Genomic DNA, 20,198 nt, shown 5'->3' on the forward strand with positions numbered 1-20,198 from the left:
AAGATCAGGTAAAGCCAATCCCCCCTGACCCCAGGGCTCCTGCAACACCTGCAGACCAATCCTAGGAGGAGAGGTACCCCAAATAAAGGAACCTATCAGGCCATGAACGCGGCGGAAGAAAGAACGCGGGACCCACACCGGGGAATTTCTAAGGAAATACAGAAAGACAGGGAGAAGTTTCATTTTCACCAAGTTAATGCGCCCCAGAACCGACAAAGGTAAGTCGCGCCACACCTCCGCCCTGCGTTTAAAGACCTCCAGCAGTGGGTTAAGATTCAGAGTAAGATAATCCGCCACCCTCGCCGACACCCTGACTCCCAGGTAGGTGAACTCCGTCACCCATTTCAATGGCAGCACCCCATCAGCTGCAGCAATGGCACCAGGATCAATAGGGAGCATAGTGGATTTATCCCAATTCACCCTTAGGCCGGAAAACTTTGCAAAAGTGTCCAGGATATTGAATACCGCCCGCAGAGAAGCATTGGGATCCTTCAAAAATAAAAGCATATCATCCGCATAAAGTGCCAGGCACTCCTTAATGGAGCCCACTTCCAGAGCCCCCACCTCCGGAGATGCACGCAATGCAATAGCCAAGGGTTCAATCATCAGAAAGAACAAAAAGGGTGAAAGAGGGCAGCCCTGCCTAGTCCCCCTACCCACTGCAAAAAACGGAGACAGGGAAGATCCAATCTTCAACGCCATACGCGGGGAGGAGTACAAAAGGGAAATCCACTTGCAAAATTTAGGACCAAACCCCATGCGCCTCAGCACCACCCCCATGTACCCCCAATCCACCGTGTCGAAGGCCTTGGCAATGTCCAAGGACACCACCACCCTAGTGCCAACGGAGGCATGGGACACCTGCAAATGAGTAAACAGACGTCGAAGGTTGGTGTCCGTGGACTTGCCCGGCATAAACCCGGTCTGATCAATGTCCACCAGGGAAGGCAAGACCACCGCCAGCCTAGTAGCCAAGACCTTCGTGAGTATCTTGAGATCCACATTGAGTAAGGCAATGGGGCGGTAGGAGGAACACAGGGTGTGATCCTTCCCCGGCTTGGGCAGGAGAACAACATACGCCTCGAGCATGGAACCTGGCAGGGCCCCCTGATCGAAACACGCAGCATACAATGCCTGGAGCCTGGGAGCCAGGGAGTCTGAGTACTGCCGATACCATTCCACCGGGAACCCATCAGGGCCCGGCGATTTATTGGAGGGAAAGGATGAGATGGCTCTCTCTATTTCCTTCAACGTGATATCATTGTCCAGCCACGCACTGTCCCCACCCTCCAAGACCGGAACCGGCAAGCCAGATAAAAGGCGCTCCAACTCCTCCAGGTCATATGCAGGTAGGGGGGAATAGGTGTCAGAGTAGTAATCCATAAAGACCCGGGAGATCTCCCCCGGGTCCCTAACCAACTCCCCTGAACCAGACTGGATGCACGGAACACTTACCGAAGCCCTCTGATCTGCCACCAAAAAGGCCAAAAGCTTACCATTCTTGTCTCCCTTCTCAAAAAGTGACTCCGCTCTATGTTTAAGGTTGGCATGCGCAAAATCAGTATCCAACAAAGCCAAACGCCTCCTGGCCTCCTCCAGGGCCGCATAGGCCGCCGGTCCCGGAGTGGCCGAGTATTCATCTTCCAACCTACGGACCTCCAGCAGAACAGCTTCCCTGTCAGCATTAGCCTCCCTACGAGATGCCTTAATCGCAGAGATGTAATGACCCCGCATAACCGCTTTGAAAGCATCCCACAGGACCACCCCTGCCGTGGACGAGGCATTATCTTCCCAATATGTAGGCATCTGGGGCTCCACCTGCTGCATCACCTTGTGAGTTTGCAGCCAACCCGGCGAAAGGCGCCATGCACCCCTAGTTCTACCCGTTCCCACCCGCAGAGTCAACAGCAGTGGGTTGTGATCAGAGAGGCCACCCGCCAAATATGTGGCATCCTGGACCAAAGCAAGACAAGGCCCATTAGCAAAAGCCAGATCTATTCTGGACGCCGTTCTGTGCACCCCAGACCAACAGGAGTAGCCACGTACCCCAGGGTTTTTCCAGCGCCACAGCTCCGTAAGCTGAGCCGCGGAAGACCAGGACACCAGTTCAGGAGACGACAGTCTACCCGGGTTAGAGGAGTCCAGCCCGCCGTCCAGAACAGCATTGAAATCCCCCGCCATAATTAGAGGAAGATGCATATAAGGGGCCAAGGTCACCAGGAGATCCACCAGAATCTGAGAGTGGAACGGGGGAGGCAAGTAGACACTCACCAGCACCACCTGCCGGTGAAAAATCTCCAGTAGAACAATAACATACCGTCCGCCAGGATCCGTAATTACCTTTTGAATCGAGCAGGGTGCATTTCTACCCAGCAGAATAGACACCCCACGGGCATACGTGGAGTAAGTGGCATTGAAGATCCTCTGAATCCAAGGCCTCTTCAAGGCAAGCACCCTGCTCCCATCCAAATGCGTCTCCTGGAGGAGGATAACATGCGGTTGAACAGATTTAATATACCTAAAAATGGCTGTGCGTTTCACCTTGTCATTGAGACCCCGCACATTCCATGACATGATTTTAAGTAGCTCAGCCATAGAACAGCAGAGGGACACATAGCAGGAGGGAGCCGGAGGACCAAGCACAGCCCGAGGACCAACCCGATCCCCCAACTCCATCCAGACATTCAGCAATACAGACACATAAGTAAAAAAGAACAGTGACCACCGGATGGAGCCTGGAGCCAAAAACAAAAAAACATCCCTGCTGTGATACCCAAACCTGGAACAAAAAAAAGTGCAACAGGGTACCCAGCCTAATCCCAAAACCCAGCAAAAATTTTAAAGGCATGGATGCAACATAAAAACCGCAGCCGGCGTTACTCTTGTCCACCAAAGGCAGCCCCAAAAAAGGGGGGGCCGCTAGATAGTCATTCCTCAAAAAAAAGGAAAAAAACCTAAAGGGAGGAAAAATAGAGTCAAAACAAAAAAGAGAAAATTGTTAGTTCAACAACGTGTAGCACACAGAGCTCCAATGACCTGTAGACCAGTCCACAGCCCCAGGAATAGAAGCATGGATCCAGCCCAGGGCAACCCAGGAAACTTCAGGGCAGGATCAACAATACAGGAACCATAGATGTCCCCCCAGCAGCAATTGAGGAGGCAGACCGTGCGTAGACAGGAGCTGCAAATAGGGAGTACAGTGTAGCAGGGCCCCAAGAGCCCCATATCATCCAAGAGAGCAGGTGTATCAGAGGAAATCAGATGGAGTCCAACCAGTCAGCAGCCTCCCCCGCCGAATTGAAGAAAAGGACAGATCCCTTGTAATCCACACGCAAGCGGCTCGGGTACATCATGCCATATTTCAGGCCCTTGGTTCTCAGGAGTTTGCGCACTTCAGTAAATGATCTGCGTTTCTTCTGCGTTTCCACAGAGAAGTCAGGAAATAACATTATCTTGCTGTTCTCAAACTGCAATTCCTCCTGCTTCCTGGCCTCAGAGAGGATACGATCCCTGTCACGGAAGTTCAAAAAGCGGACCAGAAACGGGCGCGGGGGGGCCCCGGGTGGCCGAGGCCCCGTGGGAACCCTATGGGCCCTTTCCACCACATATGTCGGGGGAGGGGGAGGCAATTTGAGTAGATCACAAAAGAACTTCTCAGCAAACAATGTAGAATTAGATCCCTCAGCCTTCTCTGGCAAGCCGACCACCCTGATATTGTTGCGACGCTGTCGGTTCTCAGCATCCTCCATCTTGTCCGCCAAAGCATTCACCTGGGCCTGCATGGCAATGATTTGTGCCGAATGGGAAGCAGTAACATCCTCCACCTCAGACACCCTGCCCTCAGTCTCAGTCAGGCGCCCCCTGATTTTATCCAGATCATGGCGGATTAGGGTACATTCAGAGGCCAGGTGGTCAATCCGGAGCATCAGGGCAGTTTTTGAGGCGTCTATAGCAGCCAGTATGGGAGCAGTAATATCCCCCCCTCCTTGCGACCCTCCATTCTGACCAGCGGTCCCCGGCAGAGACCCCCCGGTACCTGAGTCCATAGGCTGCGCCAGAGGAGGGTCCCCGGCCCCCGCGGACATCTTTCCCGACTTCAAGAAGGCCTGGGCGCCTGTGGCTGCAGAGGAAGAAGATGAGGCCTGGATCTGCAAGATGGCGGCGGCCGCTTTCGCGCCTCGCGGCGGGACCGCTCGTTTAGGCCGCGGGGTCGGTGCTGAAACCCGGGATTTTCTCCCCGGCATCCGTGCCCCACCTGTGCCCGATGCGGAGGAGGGCAAAACCGCCGCGATCCGAGGCACAGGGGCCGTGGAAGGAGCCGGATAAGATCAGGATGGTGGAGAGCTCTGCCAACACACGTCCGGCGCCGTCTACATCCCGGCCACGCCCTCCTACACTGGGCAAATTTAAGCCAGTTCAAGATGAACCAGACAAAATTTTCCTTGTGGGTAGCTCTGTTGGTACTCTCCTGCCCAATATCCATCAAATGAGAAATCTAAGCAGCGGACTGCGTCATGTTGATATGTCTCGTAAGCCCTATCGTCTCTACACCAGTAGGTGTGTGCTCACCCTCCCAAAATAGTTCAGCTCTTCAAGCAACATTTAGCTAAGCTTTATAGCTCCAGGGATGTCTTCTCCGAGGCAGCGGCAGAAACCTTTTTTTCTAAAATCTCTCTACCTCGCATATCAGATTCTCGGCGCGAAAACCTTGACGCTCCTATGTCAGCGGAGGAAGTCCCTGCAGCTATTAAAACTTGAAGCTACGTAAAAGACCTAGACCAGATGGCTTTAAAGCCTCCTACTACAAATGTTTCCCAAACATTCTTGCCCCTTTACTATGCAACACTTTTAATGACCTCCCCAAATGAGGGTCTTAACCAAGGCATTGGAGTCCTCATCCACTGCAATCAAGTCAGATTGATGCCCACCAGGCAGGCCAGTGATAACATTCAAAAACTTGCTATCCTAGTTGAGGCCTCCAAGCGTCAGACCCGCCTTATGCTCCTATCTGTTGACACTAAGAAGTCTTCAATATAGTCTCTTGGTCCTTTTTTTTTTCTACACCCTGGAAAAAATTTTGCTTTGGCCCACATTTTCTCAAGTGGTTACTCAGTCTATACCATTTTCCAAAGGTCTATGTAAAATACGTTGGCGTTAAATTCCCTACCTTTCCTATCTCACAAGGCACAGGGCAGGGATGCCTGCTGTCCCCCCTCCTATTTGCCTTAGTTATAAAACCCCTTACACAAGCCATCCATGAATCCCCGCCCCTGGATATTTCAGGTCTACACATCACAACTCGTTATTATGAACTAAATGCAATCAGTAAATCCTACGAGCAACCAAGTAATAATTAATTGCCGCAAGCACTCCACTATCTCACACAGTGTAAACAATTATATCAAAAAATGCTGCGCAATAAGTAGCGAACCAATTAGTGACTCAATGCGATCCAATAATCAATAATCATCAAATATATAGTGATCATAAATAAATAAATATATTGTTGTAAACGGATGTAAAAAAATAAATATATTGTCATAAATGCATGTAAAAAAATCCAGTAGTGCACAAAATGCTGAACGAGCTATTGTAAGTAAATACCAACCACTTAATATCGCTATTATGAACTGAGGCTGTTTGCAGACAACATCATTCTGGCTGTAACAAACCGAAATATCTAATTACCTAATTTGTTTTGCCCTCTTAACACAATTCAGCAAGATCTCTGGCTTGCAGGTTAATCCAGCGAAATCCAAAGCCCTGAATATATCCCCACCTCTTCACTTGCTCCAGAATCTTCAACAAACCTTCCAATACCAATGAGACCCATACAAACTACCATACCTGGGGGTCTTTTCTGACCCAAGATTACTCTTCCCTATATAAGGCTAACTACCCGCCCATCATCCAAAAACTACACATCTTACTAGACATCTGGGACATTCATCTTCTTACCTGGTTAGGCCGCATTGCCACAATAAAAATAACATACCTACCTAAATTACTCTACCTCATTAGGGTATTACTAGTTTCAAATCCCAACCAAGTGCTGCACCAGATTCAAACATGCGTGATGTGCTTCATTTGGGGCAACAGGAATCTTTGTACTTCCGCACAGGTTATGAATCAGACCAGATCACAAGGAGGTCTAGGAATTCCTTTTTCAAGACTACTTTTCAATACTACCATGCAGCCTAATTAGCTCAATTAACCAAATACCATACCAGCCACAAACTCCCTTTGTGGGCAGACATAGAGGCCTACGATTTTGCCTCTTTATCTATCCATAACCTTTTATGGCTTCTCCCTCAAGACAAGAAGAAAATATTGATCCCAATCATCCCAATACTTTGCTGACAGTATTAGGACAGGAGATGTACCAGGGGATTGGAGGAAGGCTAACGTGATTCCGATATTCAAAAAGGGCCAGAGACATATCCCGGGAAATTATAGGCCTGTCAGTCTGACATCAATAATATGTAAACTTTTGGAGGGGATGATAAGGGACTATATCGTAGAGTATGCTAAAGACAACAACATCATCAGTAGTAACCAGCACGGGTTTACAAATGGGCGTTCTTGTCAAACCAATCTCTTAGCATTCTACGAGGAAGTGAGCTGTGAGCTAGATAGGGGGAGACCAGTGGATGTGGTGTACTTGGATTTCGCTAAGGCGTTTGATACAGTTCCCCACAAGCGCTTAATTTATAAAATAAGGTCTGCAGGTATCGACAGCAGGGTTTGCTCTTGGATACGGAATTGGCTAAAAGGCCGTGTCCAAAGGGTAGTAATAAACAGCGCATACTCAGACTGGTCTGAGGTAGTAAGCGGGGTGCCCCAGGGCTCAGTCCTGGGACCAACCTTGTTCAATTTATTCATAAACAGCATTGAGGAAGGGATCAGTAGTTCGTTATCAGTTTTTGCAGATGACACAAAATTGGCCAGGGCAATAACTGCACAGCATGAAGCAGATATCCTACAGAATGACCTGGACAAAATTACGGAGTGGGCAACGACATGGCAAATGAGGTTTAATGTGGAGAAGTGTAAGGTTTTGCACTTGGGGACCAAAAACATAAAAACACAATACACGTTAGGAGGGGAACCCTTGGGGGAATCAAAAATGGAGAAAGATCTGGGAGTCTTAGTTGATGATAGATTAGGCAACAGCATGCAATGCCAAGCGGCAGCTTCCAAAGCCAACAGAATATTAGCATGCATAAAGAAAGGGATGTATTCCAGAGATAAGACTATAATCCTTCCACTTTATAAAACTCTGGTCCGACCGCATCTGGAGTATTCTGTCCAGTTCTGGTCGCCAGTCCTCAGGAGGGATGTGTTGGAGCTGGAGAAAGTCCAGAGAAGGGCAACTAAACTGATTAGGGGGTTGGAGGACCTTACCTATGAAGAGCGGCTGCAATCGCTCGATTTATTTTCCCTGGAGAAAAGACGTCTGAGAGGGGACATGATAGCAATTTATAAATATCTTAATGGGGATCTCAGCTTAGAAGAAAAGCTGTTCATTCGAAGGAATTGCATGAGGACTCGAGGACATACAATGCGATTAGAGGAGAAGCGTTTTAACCTCAGGCAACGTGGGGGGTTCTTTACTGTTAGGGCTACAAGATTGTGGAATTGTCTACCACAAGAGGTGGTTTCTGCGGGTAGTATGGTGACTTTCAAAAGACTCTTAGACTTACATCTCAAGGATCAGGAGATTGAGGGCTATGTTAGATGATTACAGTCACACACACCTACACAGGTTGAACTGGATGGACTATTGTCTTTATTCAACCTCACCTACTATGTAACTATATGTAACATTCACTACGACTTTGGTACAGTCAAAAATATTCTCAGGTCCATTTTCTATAGTAAATGGGACAAGATAAGGGTGCCCGTTATCTCTCCTTCTCTTTGTACTATCATTGGAGACGTTTTTATGTAAAATTAGACATAACTCAAATATAGAAGGTATCTTAATGGGGAAAATGCAAAAACCTCCGCTTATGCGGATGACTTATTTTTCTCATTAACTAAACCAACGATATCGCTCCCAAGCTTGCTTAGAGAATTTGAGAGGTATGGTGCTCTCTCTAACTTGAAAATAAATCTCAACAAATCAGAGGCTATGGGAGTGGGAGTCTCTTCCATCCTTTTACAGAACCTGAGACAGAATTCTGGGTTCAGATGGACAGATAAGGCATTAAGTTATTTAGGCACTTTGGTACCTGCAGATGCCTCGCAGGTATATGAATGCAATTTCCCTGCTCTCTTGCTATCAACCCACCTCCAGCTAGAGAAATGGCATTCAGGATTATATTCATGGTTCGGTAGGTGCAACTTGCTGAAGATGATGATACTCCCGAGATTTTTCTATCTTTTTCAAGCATTACCTATACATATCCCCATTAGATATTTCAAACAAGTTCACTCATTATTTATTAAATTTATCTGGTCACATAAAAACCCCCGAATTGCGTGACAATTGTTGACACTACCTAAAAGATATGGAGTAGCAATTCCAGACATACGTAAATACTATGAAGCTACACAGCTGCGTAGACAAATAGACTGGTGTCGACATGCTGAGTCGAAATTATGGGTACATCTTGAACAGGAACAGACGAAGATACCTCTTAAGAGAGCGCTCTTGTGTTATAAGCATCTACCGGTAGAGCTGAAAATACATCCTCTTATAGGTAATACATTAAAAGTCAGCTCTGCGTCTGTTTTCAAAATTCCTTGTCCTCAAGGGACACGCCATTATATCCTATTTTGTAAGTATTGATACACAGCCCTTTAAGTCCTTGCGGAGGGCAGGTGTTTTTCAGGCGTCGCATTTCCTGAAGGGGAATGGATGGCTTTCAGTGGAGATTTGGGAAATGATAGAGAGACGTTCAATCTGCCTTTCTGGAACGCATGTCAACTACATAATTTCTTAGATACAATACCTAACCCCCAAAACGTTTGTCGTCAGTTAACACTCTTTGAAAAATATTGTTCAGAGGAAGGGAACTGTCCTCAACTATTATCCAAAGTTTATAACCTATTAAATATACCTTCAGAACAACATCAGCTATATTGTTTTGAGAAATGGTAGACAGAATTGAATTGTACCTTTTCCTCTGACCAAAGACAGCAGATAATTAACTTTACTTTTAAGACTTTGCGATGCAACAAGCAACAAGAAAAATTTTTAAGATACTAATGAGGTGGTATTATACTCCCCATAAATTGCATAATATTTATTCAAAGGTTTCTGATCATTGTTGGAGATGTCAGGAGGAATCAGGTACAATGCTACATATATTTTGGGCGTGCCCTAAATTGACAAAGTTTTGGAAGGAGGTTAGAGAGATTATGAAGAGATTTACAGAGATGGAGATCCCGAAGACCCAGCTTTCTTTATTTTACAGTTGACCAAGGTTTCGGCCAAAAGATATAAAAAGTCTATTATTAGTCATCTTGCGAATGCGGCTAGATCTTGTATTCCTTCCAGCTGGAAAAAGCAATCCTCACCAGCAATTTCGGATTGGTTAAGGAAAGTAGAGGAAATAAATAGAATGGAAGATCTTATCCTGACAACACAATTTAAAAAAGAGAGCTATAATAGGATGTGGGAGGCCTGGAATATATTTATCCTCTCGAAAGAAGGGGTAGATCTGCTTGGTCAACAAATGGTTAAGGAACAGTAGGTTTGGCCCCTAGCAAGCTGGGCAAGGGAGTCCCTTGTAGGTTCTGTCATTGGTCAATTTTTCCCTTTTTTTTTTTTCTCTTTTCCTTTTCTTTTTTCCTGTTTCTCTGTCGTTTTTTATTTTTTTATTTACTTTTTTTTTTATTTATAAGGTAGCAGGGGGAGAGAGTAATTTAAGGAACACATAGTGTAAGGAAGGAGGGAGCAATTTGTATCTGAAGTAATACGCATATTGGATTTATCCTTATTGTTGTGTATGAGAGGAAATCTTTTTTTTTTTTTCTTCTTCTTTCTTATTCTTTTTGATATATAATATGATGAAGTTTCTTCCCACACTTAATATGTGTTCTGTGTTAGGATTTTCTGTTTGTATAACCCAATTTAAAAAATCTCAATAAAAGAATTATATTTAAAAAAAAAATATTCTGGCGGATTTATTTTCCCTCACCTCTTGCTTCTATCAGTCATCCATAATCCCTCTTTCACCCCTAGCTTTGAGTCCCCCATAACCTTTCGCCATCAGAATGCCTCAAATGTGACCCGTTTCCACACTCTATTGACCCCAAGTGGTTTTAAACCCTTTTCAGACCTTCAATCCTCACAGCATCTCCCAAAAACTGAACTATTTAGGGATCTACAAGTTGATCACTACATCCTCTCCACTGTACATTTTGTCGGTAGACTTCTGACTTTAACGCCATTTGAATCAAAAGGTAAAAATGACCCTCACTCTTTGGGCTTGATCCCCCTTCTTTATATTCTTTCAACCACCAATGAGCACCCTGTCCATTAGGTTATATCTCTAAATGGGTACAGGATCTGCACCTGGATCAATCTCATTGGGACCTAATCTGGGCAACCATGAAATCATGTTCCCGATATGCAGCAGCAGTGGAAACTAATTTCAGAGTTCTGCTTAGATGATACATAGTTCCAGTAGATTGGCACATATCTCTGCCAATTCCTTTGCATACTGTTTCCACGGCTGCTCTAAACACTGAACTTTTTTCATAAATTGAAAGTCCTGTCTGATAGCCTAAAGCTTTTGGCAGCAAGTGCACCAAATCCTTTGCTCTCTTTTTCATCCAAACCCCATCCTGGACCCACCTGATGCCTTCTGAATCACAAACCCAGGGGACTCTCTAGATCCCAACTCCTTCTCATGACCCACATCCTCACAGCTGCTAAACAAGTACACTGGATATTGATCAATGAAAAGCTGACAGCCAGATTGCAGAATACAATGCCTAAATATAGGCAAATCTGATACCCTTGAATCATGACATTTCCCCCAAGAGACTTTGACTGCACACTATTAGAATGATGAAAATACATCTTGTACTGCTACCAATTGACACCCCCAGCCCACTCTTCCCCGTATCCCTCTGTACCCTCTTGAGCCAGTCCTCCTCCCTGTCTCTCTCTCTTTTGTCCCTTCTGTTCCTTTTATCCTTCTATACTCTCAAGCTATCTCCTTTTTTCTCCTAAACCACAAACATTACATGAATTTAAGTTACATAAGGCCAAGATGGACCAAGTGATTTTTTTTCCTGCAACCGCAGGTTGCAAGAAAGACAATTGCCTAACACTGACTGTATTGATGGGGGAATCCATCCATGGAGCTATTCCATTGTCTCCCAGAGGGGAGGAGGGGGGGGGTTGATCCGTCCCTGCCAGGAGAACACAGTGATTTTTGCTAGCTGCTATTCCTGCTGAACCAGCTGAGATTCGAACCATCTAAGGCCTTCTTAACTTGATGGTTCTTACATAAACTTGCATAGCTTCCACTATTACTGTACCCTACTACGTTTTTGCATGTTTTTGCTTGAGTATTACCCTGTATCAGTGGTTTCCAAAGCTTTTTGTAAATTTCATACTGCTTTGTTCTCTACTATTACTCTGTACATGTTTTAAAAGCTCAATAAAAACTACTGAACAAGAATAATCTAAGGAGCCAAACAGAAAATTGCTGGCCCAACACTAGCCGCATCCAAGCAGCTGTAGCGGACGCTGCTGCCAGAGTATAATAGCCAGCACTGCAGATACATCAATCCGCATTGTATAGCTTGGATGGTGTAACCTGAAGGTAAGTATGTGCAGGTGAGGTGAAGAGCATTCATCTAAACTGGTTGCTTTTCTCCTCATGAGCAAAACACAGGTCAAGTTTAGAAAGGTCAAGGTTGCCTTTACTGAAAAATCTAAAGCCACCTTATATGTTGTGAGCATTCTTACCCTCATGTATCTACAAGCACCTACTGAGCACCTGAAATTAGTCGCAAAGGTATTACACTACCACCAGTAGGGGACAAATTCATAAATGCTGATCTCTGTGGGCAGACTTGGGAAAGGCAGCAACCATGAATGAGTTTTAGAATTATGTACAACTTTAGTGTTCTTTATCTCTAGATCATAAAATCATTTTGATACCTGAATTTTTTCCAGAAGTAACGTCTGCCTATACAGGTGCATCTCATGACATTAGAATATCATCAAAAAGTGGATTTATTTCAGTAATTCAAATCAAAAAGTGAAACTCATATTTTATATAGATGCATTACACACAGAGTGATATATTTCAAGCATTTCTTTCTTTTACTTGATCGGGGCTCCTTTTGCATGAATTACTGCATCAATGCGGTGTGGCATGAAGGCGATCAGCCTGTGGCACTGCTGAGGTGTTATGGAAGCCCAGGTTGCTTTAATAGCGGCCTTCAGCTCATCTGCATTGTTGGGTCTGGTGTCTCTCATCTCCCTATTGGCAATACCCCACAGATTCTCTATGGGGTTTAGGTCAGGCGAGTTTGCTGGCCAATCAAGCACAGTGATGCCATGATGATTAAACCAGATATTGGTACTTTTTGCAGTGTGGGCAGGTGCCAAGTTCTGCTGGAAAATGAAATCAGCATCTCCATAATGCTGGTCAACAGAGGAAAGCATGGAGTGCCTAGAATTTCCTGGTAGAGGCCTGCACTGACTTTGGACTTAATAAAACACAGTGCACCGACACCAGCATCTGACATGACTCCCTAAATCATCAGGGACTGTGGAAAATGCATTTCATTTGGTAATTAAGGTCAAGGAGTCTGGAGGAAGAGTGGAGAAGCACAGAATCCAAGTTGCATGAGGTCCAGTGTGAAGTTTCCACAATCAGTGATGATTTGGGGAACCATGTCATCTGCTGGTGTTGGTCCACTGTGTTTTATCAAGTCCAAAGTCAGCGCAGCCCTCTACAAGGAGATTCTAGAACACTTCATGCTTTCCTCTGCTGACCAGCTTTATGGAGATGCTGATTTCATTTTCCACCAGGACTTGGCACCTGCCCACACTGCAAAAGTACCAATACCTGGTTTAATGCTCATGGTATCACTGTACTTGATTGGCCAGCAAACTTGCTTGACCTAAAACCCATAGAAAATCTGTGGGGTATTGTCAAGAGGAAGATTAGAGACACCAAACTCAATAATGCAGACAAGCTGAAGGCCACTATCAAAGCAACCTGGGCTTCCATAATACCTCAGCAGTGCCACAGGCTGATTGCCTCCATGCCACGCCGCATTGATGCAGTAATTCATGTTGTTTTGGATAGAGTGGAAAATGGTTAAAATACAGTGTTTTGCTACGAATTATGAGGAAATCTCTCCAAAGTGAAGAAGTGTTTCCAAAGATTTCCCCTTTATTCATATACATGTTCATTCATGTTACAATTGTAAAATGTTGGCTTTCCCATCTCTTTCTGTCTCAGTGACAATGGTCACCAGAACTAATAGGGAGGACCAACCCCCAATAGGAATAGAGACAAATGAAAAACAAAAAAAAAACCTGCCTATGTCTTTTACGCTTTACCCAAAATTTTAAAAAATGGCTTTGGATACCCTTTAGAATAAATGGGAAGCTAGCGGGATTCATAAAAGTGGTAACAACAACATGCTAGAAAAAATCAACTATTATTATAGGATAGTCTCTTTATCATAGGCGAGATAATGATCCTTTATATGCAAGCTTAAAATTGTTAGCACGTTTATCTCTACAATGATGGTCAAAGCTTTCAGCACTCCTTACTATTGATGATATGTTGTAAAGTTTATACGACTTAAAATCATAATGCAGCGGCCACAATCACTGTGAGTACACAAAAATCCAGAAGCTGTAAATATTCTTTCATGCAGAACAGCATGGTTAAACATTGTTAAGACTATAATCTGATTTTAAACCTGTTTAAACCTCTCATTCATGTGTAGGCAGCAGTGTTTACCAAGAGCCATAGTTTGCTTACGCAACCCTGTAATGACAATTACACATGTGATAAGTATAATGTATGCTACAATGGTGTTATTTAGAGATCAGAAATAGCGTGAAAACAAAAGAACAGGAAAGATCTGATTATAGTATGAACCGATGTAGTAATAGCTGTAATCCTGGGTGAATGTGATATGAAAATATGACTATGCAGAGTTTTATAACACAAGCAGAAGGAGCAATATTAGAATGCTATACAAGTCCATAGGACCAGCCAAAGACATGAAGTGATCGTCCCACAGTATGAATGATTACAGCAAGATCGAAAGCAATCATATTACACTAGGCATTCCATAGCTGATGAATCCAAAGCTATTTTACTGAATCCTAAAAAGATTTGTGACAAACCTAGGGCTAGGTGTCAGGGTGAGACCTCCCCATGCAGTAACTCTGTATGGGTACCCCACTTTCTGCAGTTGCCTTATATTTGGCCCTTCTACCTGTTGTGTATAGTATTTGAAAGGCTAAGGTCACACTAGTAAAACAGGATCTCATAGAGGTCCATTGTATGTGTAGCAGGATTCCCAGCCGTTTTGCTGGATATGGGTCCCCCTGGGTCACCGAGTGCAACAAAAGTACCTTTGTGCATGATTCCCCAAGTGTGAGCACTGAGACAATGACCAGTCCAGTATCTTTGGGTTTTTGTATTTATTGAGAACTTGGATGGGAGAAGAGAATGAGTGGGATACTCCTTTGGCTCAACTATGCACAACTTGCTGGGGACAACTGAAAAAAATGCTGATTGGCGCTGACTTGACACTGGCTAAATGCCGGTCAACGCTGGTTGATGCCGGTTGACCCTGGTTAATGCTTTCTTGCATTAAGAAGTCCTCTTTGAGCTCCCTTAAGCACTCCTTGCTGAGGTAGCTACTTCTATGACTGCTGCACTGTTGAACACTTCAGGGCCCACACCGGCGCCCCCTTTTACTCACTTATCTTCAGAGCTTAGACACTGGCACCCCCCTTTCTAAGCCTTCTCTACTGGTTAGCTGGCTCCCTCTGACCTTCTGGAGTTGTCCCCTCTCCTAGGCAGACCCCTGGGCAGTTTTAAGTACTCACAATACTGTTTTTTCCTGGAAACTTCTGCCCAGCAGCTCCACAGCACACTGGATCCCTCTCTGCAGCTCAGCTCAACCTTCATCCTCTAGGCCAACTGCCCAGGACACCTTCACTAGCGCTGACAGGAGGAGAGACAGCCGTCACCCTCCTCCTGGGACTCTGCTTCCCGCCAAAGACACCCTGTCACATGCTCCCCTTAGACTTATATCTCATCCCAGGGTGCATTGCGGCAAACTCCGCCCACTGAGATAGCCATAAGCCCTGATGTGCTATTGGCTAGGTTTCCTCCACTGTCCAATAAGAGCCCTCATTGGAAACAGTGGGGAGACTCCCCATGCTCAACAGGTCACACCTGGAACATGTGACAGCCTAACTAACTGATCAGGCCCCCCTGATATGCAGACAGGGCCACCCATATACTTTTTCGTAGCACCTACCTAAGAGGGTGCTACATCTGTTATGGATGTGCAGTGATATCGTATTTACCAGCAGGTGAAGCTGCACATGTAATCTTCAGTTATAGCTTCCCATCTCTGTAAAGCTTAGCACACATCTTATGATCTGATTGTACAAACTTCTTTAGATACCAACCACTATGTAATGCAAGGATATGCCTGCTTGCATACAAATTGATTGAATAGACAGGGCAAGTCCTCATATTACATAGTTTTGGCAAATCTAAAGCTGATTGTACCATGATTGTATGGTCAGATTGTATTGTGCCTAGCCTCTTTATGTGCTTGTGTAGCATGTGAGAATGTATCATAGTCATAATAATACAAATAGGAGATGTGAAAAATAATTTATGTGTTACCTAGGACAAACGACACTGGAATCAGCTCTGCATAGTTGTTACAGTAAAGTGCCAGCTGCTCAAAGTGAATCCTCTGCTGCTCATTGAGGAGAAGCCTGCAGAAAAAAAATAAAGAGGTCATTGCCATGCCTTGGTGACCAGTGGAGGTGACTCATTGACAACAGTAACATAAATTACAGTAGCAATGGCAGTTTCACTGGTTCTTGCAAAATCCTTTTTAATTCTCATCCCCTTTTTTAAAACCATTGTGTCCTGATGATGTCACTGATTTAAAACAACTGAAATGTATTTGCTTATTCTATCATTGTTTTTAAATCACTAGCGGCTAATTATTATGACTGTATAGAAGAAGGGAGCCTTTTTTGTCTTTAAAGTTAAAAAAACTCATTAGCCTTAAGCCGGCCATAGATGGTTCAAATCTCAGCCGGTCCATCAGGGACTGGACAAGATTCAAACCATGTATGGGCAGGCTGATTGTACACAAATTGATCGAATGATCAACTTGAGTAGAGCCAGCATGTTGGATTTTGCATGCAATTATTGCCAGTGGCTATAGCTGCTAGCAATAATTAGTGTGTGTTCTCCCAGTAGGGATGCCCCCCCCCCCCCAGAGCACATAATAGCTCAGCAGGAGGGATCCACCATCAACACTGACTGTGCTCATTGGGGTATCAAGCAATTTTCTAGAAATCGCGCCGTCTATGGCTGGCTTTGGGCTGGCCATACAGGGATCAGTTTGTTTTTTTCAACGAGCCAGCGGGCTGATTTAAAAAAACTGAAAGGATTCCCTCATTCACACAAGTTAGGTGGAAGGAGGAATGCTCCTCGCTCTGTTACTGTATTTCCGACAGTGGCGACTCCTCTGCTGTCAGAGTACACAGATCAGCACGGCAAAGAAAAAATTTCCAACAAGCAAGTTCTAGAGAAGTCATTAGATCAGCAAGCTGAACTGTGATCGATCTATGGCCAGCTTAACCACTTTACCACCTGCGGATTTTGCTGTCTTACGTCTGGGCCACTTTTTGCGATTTGGCACTGTGCGAATTTAACTGACAATTGCGCGGTCATGCAACGCCGTACCCAAACGAAATTTACGTCCTTTTTTTCCCCACAAATAGAGCTTTCTTTTGGTGGTATTTGATCACCTGTTCGATTTTTGATCATGCGCTATAATCAAAAATAGCGAAAATTTTGCAAAAATAACAATATTTTTCCACATTTTTTTATATGAAATTCCCCCCCCCCCCCCAAAAAATGTAAAAATTAAATTTTTCTAAATTTTTGGCCAATTTGTTTTCTGCTACCTGTGTTTGGTAAAAAAAATCACAATAAACGTATTTTGATTGGTTTGCGCAAAAGTTATTGCGTTTACTAACTACGGGAAAGATTTCTGTCATTTTTGGTGTTTTTTTTTAACGAGTAATGGCGGCGATCTGAGATTTTTTTTGCGGGACTGCGACATTGCGGTGCACAGATTGGACCCTTGACTGACATTTTTGACACTTTTGGGGGTACCAGTGACATTACTACAGTAATCAGTGCTATACATATGCACTGTTACTGTAAAAATGACACTGGCAGGGAAGGGGTTAATTTTATTGGAGAGGGAGGGGTTAATGTATGCCTGGTGCTTACTAACATGTGTGGGGGGAGGTGACTGAGTGACACAGGGACAGATCGCAGGTTCAGCTATGCTTAACCCTGCAATCTGACCCTGCCTGTCACTTAGGAGATCCGCCCGCTTTGTTTACACAAGTGGGCGGATCTCCACACTCGATTCCCCAACGATCGGGGAAGAGCAGCGGCGATCGACGCTGCTCCTCCCCTGGCCCGACTCCCGCTGTGACTGAATACAGCGGGAGCGAGCTCTCAGCCAATAGCTGACCAGTGTGTACTGGCGGGGGGGGGGGGGCCCTGTCAGAACACAATAGCTCAGCGGGGTAGATCGCTTTACTAACATCGCATTGTTAGTACAGCGGCTCCTCCTGAGCTCTTCAGTTTTTTATTCATTCAGCCCCCTGGGATGAACGAAAAAAAAAAATGCTAGTTTGTACTGGGCATTAGCCAGGCCATAGATTATGCTATTTTCTTTCCTGAAACCACGGGTTGCAGGATCGACTCGGGTACAATCAGCCTGCCCATAGATGGTTTGAATCTCCCCTGCTGAACCAACCAAGATTCAAACCATCTGTGGCCTGCTTTAGCAGAAATGAACTGCCTCAAGTGCACCACCTGCTGCCAAAATATGGCAGATATGATGTATTCATTATCAATATCTCACAATTTCCTGACATAAAAAATTACATTTTTAATTTTAAGTTATGAACATAATAACAAAATACAGAAATGCGTTCTAAAATAAATCTATATTACATTTGAATAATAGGCTACAATGCATAATGGGTCAGATACCTGTAGGTGGCGCTGATAATGAAGTAGAAGCCAATGAAGATGAGGAACTCTCTGTATAATAATTTGTAGATGCTGCCTCTCCAGCGAAGGAGCAACCGAGAGAAAGTGCCAAGCTTAGCATCTGCCACACGATTGCTGTATGTGACCGTCATGTTTATAGAGAATCCTGTTAATTGGGTGGTGTGATTATAACAGCGTGTCATACAAAGAGATAACATGAACATTTTTCTCAATATTTCTACCAAGAAATCTTTCTGAAACAAATCACAAAATTTACAAAAAGTACTAGCCTGCTGCATGTACAAAGATAGAAGGAGATGAGGGCCTATAGTTATTTGTGTAAGCTACCATTGCCTCTTTTTGAAGATTGAAGTATATCTAAACCCAGGGCCGCTGATAGGGAGGGACCACCAGCCCTCTTGTAGGGGGCCCGAGTAAACAGGGGGGCCCACACAGAGAGGGGGATTAGTGATGTACAACAAATACAGAAATCTTCCTCCAGCACCTGAACCTGATCTCTGCTATCAGCTTTTATCTGCTGAGAAAGAGACAGTTGTCCCTCACTAATCCCCCTCCCTGTGTGGGTCCCCCTCCCAACACTGGCTCTAATGTTAGCTCTGCTCATGAGTTTATCTGTAACTTTGTTTCTCTCCTTCTGTCTCTCTAATCCTGGAGCTCCAAATGCCCAGCCTGTATATTTTTTTCATCTCATCTTCATTTTATTTATTAACATAGTTTTTTATTTTAGTTTTAGCAGTAATTATGTGAGTTATGTTGTATTTGTGTCTGCTAATAATGTTTTGTTGTAGCTAAATATATCTTTAATATTTTCTTGGGAGGCCCCTGCCAGGTAGTCTGTATGGGGCCCCGTGATTTCTAACAGCAGCCCTGTCTAAACCCAAGAGCAAAAATGTAATTTATGTGAGCTGACCAGTCCTTAGATGTAGTGGTTGCATTGGGTTTCATTCAGGCTAAGAACATTTTCAGCCAGTACAGAAAATACCTGTCTACCATCTTGCCCGATATGCAGTGTCTATAGGTGTGCACAGCCTATTACATTAGGGTGTGCAACCCCAAAGCTCAAACACACATGCGTGTGTCTACGTATATCTGGCCCTGGCACACTGATTTACCCACTGCCACACATTAGCGATAATGCTAATGCGCACTAGCTGATTAGGGTGTGCCCAAGCACACCAGGCACACCCTGTGCGCATGCCTATGGCAGTGTCCTTATGATATACTTTGAATTGAACTGAAATGATAAACAATGTTATCTTCTTTCCAAGCTATCTTTTGTAAACTGTCATTTTCCCTGGCCCCCATGTAATAAAAATAGAGAGGAGGAAGTATTTGTAGTCCTATTCAGAAAGCACCACAAAGCTCAAACACACATGCTTGTGTGTTTACTTATATATAAACTATGCTGGAAACATCACACACAATCCATAAGAAAGGATGCCATTGAAAGTAACGGGTATTTGCAAGTGCGTCCTGCGATTTACATTGATTCGGGACGCCTAGATGTGAACAGAGCCTTATGCCCCAACACAAAGCTCAAAGAATCCCTGTCTCTTGAACAGTGCTACTATCTGCACCTGAGCCAGCGAAAGAGGGACTATACATCAAGGGTCCTTTCAGCAAGTTTATATACCTAAAGCTCATGCGACTCTCTTACCGTATGGTAACTAGAGTCCACTATTTCTGGTAAGCGCTCCCAAGTTTTCCAATTTGGTGATTGGAGCACTGGCAGTGTCTTTACCTTCTTTCTAATTTGGAACACAGAACTTCCCCTTTCTTATAGATATGATTACCGTATATACTCGAGTATAAGCTGAGTTTTTCAGCATGTTTTTTTATGCTGAAAAAGCTCCCCTCAGCTTATACTCAAGTCACTGGCTCACTTACTTTTTAAAA

General features: G+C 44.4%; 1 protein-coding gene across 1 annotated transcript in view; it reads right to left on the minus strand.

Moving 5' to 3' along the window:
* BEST1 (bestrophin 1) overlaps positions 1-18,433 on the minus strand; it is a gene marked incomplete at its 5' end in the record, with an annotated part of 63,215 nt that extends 44,782 nt beyond the window's left edge. The window contains 2 exons of the mRNA XM_082270882.1: positions 15,870-15,964; positions 18,282-18,433. Coding sequence (XP_082127008.1) covers positions 15,870-15,964; positions 18,282-18,433 — 247 coding nt within the window. The remainder of the gene's footprint in view (positions 1-15,869; positions 15,965-18,281) is intronic.
* Between the last annotated feature and the right edge of the window lie 1,765 nt (positions 18,434-20,198).

This window comes from Pelophylax lessonae (assembly GCF_965119305.1).
Source record: "Pelophylax lessonae genome assembly, chromosome: 10".
Lineage (NCBI taxonomy): Eukaryota > Metazoa > Chordata > Amphibia > Anura > Ranidae > Pelophylax > Pelophylax lessonae.